This window comes from Acanthisitta chloris, unplaced genomic scaffold (genome assembly GCF_000695815.1).
Source record: "Acanthisitta chloris isolate BGI_N310 unplaced genomic scaffold, ASM69581v1 scaffold10238, whole genome shotgun sequence".
In the NCBI taxonomy this organism is placed as follows: Eukaryota; Metazoa; Chordata; class Aves; order Passeriformes; family Acanthisittidae; genus Acanthisitta; species Acanthisitta chloris.
Window position 1 is genome coordinate 19,822 of NW_008686459.1, and position 5,938 is coordinate 25,759.

At 40.5% G+C, this 5,938-nt stretch overlaps 1 protein-coding gene across 1 annotated transcript in view; it reads left to right on the forward strand.

The window, feature by feature from the left end:
- LOC103807412 (isoleucine--tRNA ligase, cytoplasmic-like) overlaps positions 1 to 5,938 on the forward strand; it is a gene marked incomplete at its 3' end in the record, with an annotated part of 30,455 nt that overhangs the window by 15,734 nt on the left and 8,783 nt on the right. Inside the window, exons 6-7 of the mRNA XM_009080139.1 lie at positions 445 to 592; positions 2,320 to 2,407. Of these exons, the coding sequence (XP_009078387.1) occupies positions 445 to 592; positions 2,320 to 2,407 (236 nt within the window). The remainder of the gene's footprint in view (positions 1 to 444; positions 593 to 2,319; positions 2,408 to 5,938) is intronic.

The following is a 5,938-nucleotide window of genomic DNA, read 5'->3' on the forward strand; positions in this document are numbered from 1 at the left end:
TAAGAGATGCATCTTCCTATCCCTGACTGGAGAGAAAATGTGGAAAAGGCCAAGAAACTGCATATTTTTATTGACAATTGAGGTTGATTATAATCTTATAAAATGGGATTATAAGATATACCTGAGGGAACTGGCACTGAAATCTTTGGAGTTTTGGCAGCCAATTCCCAAAATCTCACTGCTAATCTGACTTTTTAACCCTGTGGCCTTGTTGGACTGACAGTAACAGAGGAACACTGTGACTGGTGCTCTCTTATAACTTCCTTACACTCCCACTTCACCTTCTACCACTGCAGTGATGACCTAGGCCAGTTGGAAGATAGGTTTGAGTGAATGGCAGTAACAGTTACTGCATCTTAGATCTGTATTTTCTCACTAATACAGGCAGTAAACCTTGCTTGTCCTCCGCTCTTTTTTACCCTTTGGCTTTGTCTTGTTTTTCAGGATGTTCAAGATCCGTCAGTGACTGTGAGCTTCCCACTGGAAGAAGATGCAAGTGTTTCCCTTGTTGCTTGGACCACTACTCCTTGGACCTTGCCTAGCAATTTGGCCCTTTGTGTTAACCCAGAATTGCAGTATGTAAAACTGAGAGGCAAGTGTTGGCTGAAGGTGACATAGAATGAACACTTCTTCCTTCAATGCCTGTGAATATATACTATCATTTTGTATTGTAGACTGTTTTATGCTAAATTTATAGCACTTTGCTAGGGTTGGGTCAGTATGAGATTTGTTTCCTATGTGGCTTCTGTGCTCTTGTTATTTTACGTGCATTGTGAGGTCTGTTCTCTAAAAAAATATTGATAGGTGAAATAAAGAACAGGAGCAAATATTTACCTGTCTTAAAGTCACACTACACTTGAGAGACAGGGAAGTGTGGCTAGGTGTCTCCAGTTTTCTTTTTATTCCTTTCTTGGGGCTCAGACTCAGGAACAAGTTCTGCTGTATGACAGCTGAGTTGCACTAACTGGATGTCTCTATACTCCTAACCCATAACAGACCCAAGATGTCATATTCTAGTCTCAGCCTGACTGCAGTGCCTTTTTTTAGCACAAATGTAAGGCGATGTGTGTTCTGTGGTTTCCAATGGAAGAGTCCATTTGACTGAGTGCCTTGGCTCATTCATGGACCACTTGGCTGTGACTGACTGAACAAACTGTCCTGTAAGGTGATGTCTTTCATGAGAGCACCCAGCACCTCAGGCGTTGTGTGCCAGAGACCCTGTAGGGTGCCCGAACCATAGCGGGTGTTGCTTTTGTTGTTACTGCTTCGTGTAGTTTTCCAGGGTTTGCAGTTCTGTTTTCAGTTGGCAATGGAGTATGTTATGATGTGTCTTCCTTTCCACTTGGGAAAGAATTGATTTTATCCTTGAAATGCAGTTGTCTTTAATTATCCCTTCATCTACAACTCCTCTCCCCCTTTTTAAAAAGATTTAAATAAAATAGCGAGTAGGAATTTCCTGTTCCAGCATAATGTGTGCCTATGATGATGTTAGACATGGCAAGTTGTGCAGGCCTTGACAGCGAACTCTGTGTTAAGGTTTTCTTTCTTTTAAGAGAGAACTAACTACATTTCAGATTTCAAAGGGCTTAACATACATTTTGGTCATCTTGAAAAGAAATACTGAGTACTTTGAGAAATAACACCTCCACCTGCCTGAGGCACTGAGTTGTTGAGTTTGGGTGTCTTTGGCCTGCAGTTTGCTGTGGCCCACTGACCCCTAAGTTGATAGGGTAGCATTGAATAAAAGTTGTGACTGAAGTGAAGAAATCAGGGTTGTTTGGGGTAGAAAATGAATTTCCTTCCTAACATTTCACTGGGTTTTTTTGGTATTTACTTCCTTTTTTGGTCTTTACTTCCTTTATAAAGAAATCCAAGCCTATAATTGATTGCAATACCAAATCTCAGAAAGTGCAATCGTTGCCCCCTGTGTCCACTTTTGACCTGGTGTAGTAATTGTCCCCCTTTGAATTGTTTCCCTCTGTTTGAGTTGCACACGCTGGAACTTTTCACTTGTTTTTCTTTCACACGATAATAGATGAGATAGGGTGTTTCTGCCTCTGCAACAGCAAAACACACTGACAGTCAGTGGGCTGAGTTTCATCCTGTGGTTTCTGTTTAAACTTAGCTTCTAGGAAGTGTTCCTTAACTGGCTGTGTGGGGAAGGAGGAGCTGGAAAGCAGTGGCTGATCAGCAGGATTACATCGGGCATTTTTATAGCTCAGTGATACCATCTTGCATGCATTGAAAGGTTTTGTAATGGTGCAAATGAGAGGATTAAACTGAAATTCATGTAACTCTTTGTTTTATTTTATATTCTAGATAATGCCACAGGGAAGATTTACATTTTGATGGAATCCAGGCTGATAGCACTGTACAAATCTGATAGTGACTATGAGATACTTGACAGGCAAGTACATAAATTATTCCACATGTGCTCACTTTCAGTGGTATTGTAGATCAGAAGTGAAATGTTCCAAGATGGATTTCCCTCTGTGTGTGTGTTTATCTTGCAAAACGCTATAAAAGAAAGTGAAATTTGCTAGAACAAATTGGGTTTTATGCAAAGCTACAAATAGGGTAAAAGTTTCATTGGATCATAGTATTGGGCAGGGGGAAGGTTCTGTAGTCTATTCTTTCCCTGTGTGTTAGCATAAAAGTTTCAGGAAAACATGGAGATGGTCCAAATGCTCAACACTTTCTAAACATTACATAATTATTTAGAGGGAGATAGGCAAAAGCAATCCCATTGTCTTCAGTGAGCAAATACTGCTGTCTAGCTTATGTGACAGTCAGTGCTTTCTGCAGAGTGCTTGTTCATCTTGGTTCAGTGCAAACATAGGAATTATTCCATAGGTCAGACTGGGTAGGGATGCAGGTATTAAATTCTGTAGCTTTTTCAGACTAAATATATATCTTGGCTTCTCTTAAATCTTTTGATAAAATACCAGCCTGGTAAAGAGGTAAAATATAACAAATACGTATTTGCTCACTTGATTGGGTCCTGTGCAGTGGATAAACAAACAAACCAACATGCAAACAAAAAGTTCCAACAAAACCCCACATAGCACAAAAGCACAAGGAAAAAAAGAAAATCAGACTAGAAAAGATCTTGAGAGTAGCACCCCTTTCAACTGGTGTGCTGGTTTGAAAGCAAACCAGTGAGACACTCCAAGTCAGAAATATAATTTAATAAGAAAACACAATAAATGCTACAGTACAAAAAGAAACCACTGACAGAGTCAGAAAGCAACCTGACACTCTGTCAGTCAGGGTGTTGGTAGTAGCCTGATTAAATGGTGGCTGCAGTCCTCCTGGAGTGATGGGTCTGTTGGAACAGGGATCCTGTAGATCTGGTCTTCACCTGAAGGTCCAGTGGTAGCTCTTGTCCTCTGGGAATCCAGTAGGTAAGGGCTCTGTGCTGGTCCAAACCCCAGCTTACATCCATGTGGGAATGCTTGGCTCCCCCCCTTGGGGTGAAGCATCTCACAATGGGAGTATGTAATTCTATGGGTCATGTGGGTCCCTGACAGCCCATTAAACAGAGACAGCCCCTGAGGGAGCCATCAGGGATGAGTAGGAGATGATCACTGCCCCACCTGCTTTAACAGCTTGTGGAGATGATAATAGAATACATACTATTGGTTACACCCTACATGGTAACCTAGGACAACTGGCATCAGTGATTTTTATAACTTTTGTATCAAGCAGTTGAAAGTTTTGCATTTAAAAATGAAGAATACATTGTATTTCAGCTAAGCAGTTTTATGTGGTCGTTGTATTAGGGAATTAGAGCTGCAGTGTTTAAGATGTTGCCTGCCCTGATGGCTCACACTGTGAGGGCTGAATAATTATTTTATATTCCTGCATTGAATTCCCTGCCCCCCCAACTGAATTCTCTTAATATGTCACTTACTCTGTAACAATTTACGCTGGTACTCAGTTTATAAAGATGATTTTCAGTGCTCTCCTTGAGGATTGGCAGAACTTCTCCAGATTTTTTCCTGCCTTCAGAGTCATTAGTAAAACTGTTGAATAATGCCAGTGTTGTTAGTCCTGCCAGGATACCACTAGAAATTTTGTTTTAGTCTGATACTGAATGAAGAGTAACTTTTTGCCTTGTAGTGGTAGTGCATGCACCAGTTAAAGTGTTTGGGTATGTTTGAAATGATATGTCAAGGTGTCAAATCTCTAACATTAAGGCTTAAATCTTACCTGCCTGCTTGTCATCTGAGCCAGTTAGTCTGCCTAAAAAGTTTTGGCTTGGTGTGACTTATTCTTGACAAATTTGTGTTGTGTGTTCAGCACCTCTTCACTGGCTAAAAATTCTACAGTTACTTAAAGTTGGATGAGGTTGTTATGCTAATCTGACTGGTTTTGAGGTCCATCAGCACTGCAGTTCTCATGGAAATATAGGTGCTGTGTTCCTTTGCAGTCTTTTGAAGCCTCTTCAGAGTATTGAAGATTAGAAGGGGTTTGCTAGAAGGCTTAGTATTCTTAAACATTTTGGAATGCATTTCTTTTGGACTTTGATACATCTGCCTTGGTTTTGTTATTTTTTAAGTTGTTGATCTCTCGTCTTTAGGTTCCAAATTCTACTTTTACTGGAATCCTTCAAGTTTTACTTCAGTCTGGTTGCTGTCTTTCTGTATCCAGGAAAGCACTGAATGATTCTGGCCCTTTTTGGTGTGGTGTTTCCATCAGCACTGTAAATTACCTGCTCTTTAGGACAATCGTACACATTTCAGTGTCCTTGCTTATGTTCCTGGCTGGCTGTATTTCTAACACCCCCCAACTTTGATTGTTTTTTAAGCATTTCCTTTTTTTCACCTCAGCCTGTCCATGAGGCTGCTTGCAATTTGTATTCTCTTTGCAGAGCAGGATGTTTCTCTTCCTGTATTAGTGCTACAGCCTCCTCAAGCTGATTTTTCTTTTTTTGGTCATGCTCCATTTTTTTATGTTCTGTAATAAATCCATTCTCTCAGATGTGCAGTGGAGACAATTAAGAGGTAGCTGGTAGTTGAGTGGATCTCTGAGTATATAAGTTCATGGAAATTAACTCTCCCATTTCTGTTCTAGACTTTTTCTTTAGCTCGTTTTAGCTCAATTCTCAAGCAGTCAGGTCCTTGGGGGAGAAAGGAATACTTGTTCCACTGCTGAGGTGGCTGCCACCTTGGTCAGCAGTACTTTGCACTGTATGCACGAAAGGATTGGTCTGGGTGTCTGACCTCACTCTCAGCTTGTTGTTTTATGTGGCTGTTGGAGGTAGGAAATGATTGATGGCATTTTCCTCCCTTTGCATTACAGTCTGTTTGCATATTAGACATTTATTTTCTTTACACAGTTTTCCAGTGTCTCTCTTGGGATTCTGAAGGATCCAAACCAGAGATTTCTGGTCTGTTGAGAGTGAAGGATTACTGTGGTGCTGTTGAGTCTTATTACTACAACTTAGGTCACGGGAAGGCACCATTGTTTAAACTTTCAGCTTGAAGCTCAGGACTTTGATAAACAAAGTATTTTAGATCCCAAAGTGAAAATCAGGAATGTGATCCACAGCCCTTACCTTTCGCTGGCTTGTGTTGAGTAAGAATTTAACTACTTCTTTTTAGCCAGTTCTAGTACTTTACTTTGTGCATCTGAGGATTCCCGTGTCTGTGTGGTGAGCACTGGGATGCTTTTCTCTCATCTGATCCTGATTAAGCACCTCAAACATTCCTAAGGCTGTTTGTAATACAAAATATATAAACTATCTGCAAAGCTGTGGCTTAAAATAGAAATCTCCTCTTTTCTTAGAGGATATTGTGTATGCTGAGCTGAGGAGTCCTGCTCTTTAACTTGGCATTAAATATTGCTGGAGGTCTTTTCTGTGCAGTGAAACAGCTTTGAAGAGTTGCCTGCTTTGAAGTAGTCAAATGTTTTATGGCTTTTCCATTGTTTTTGG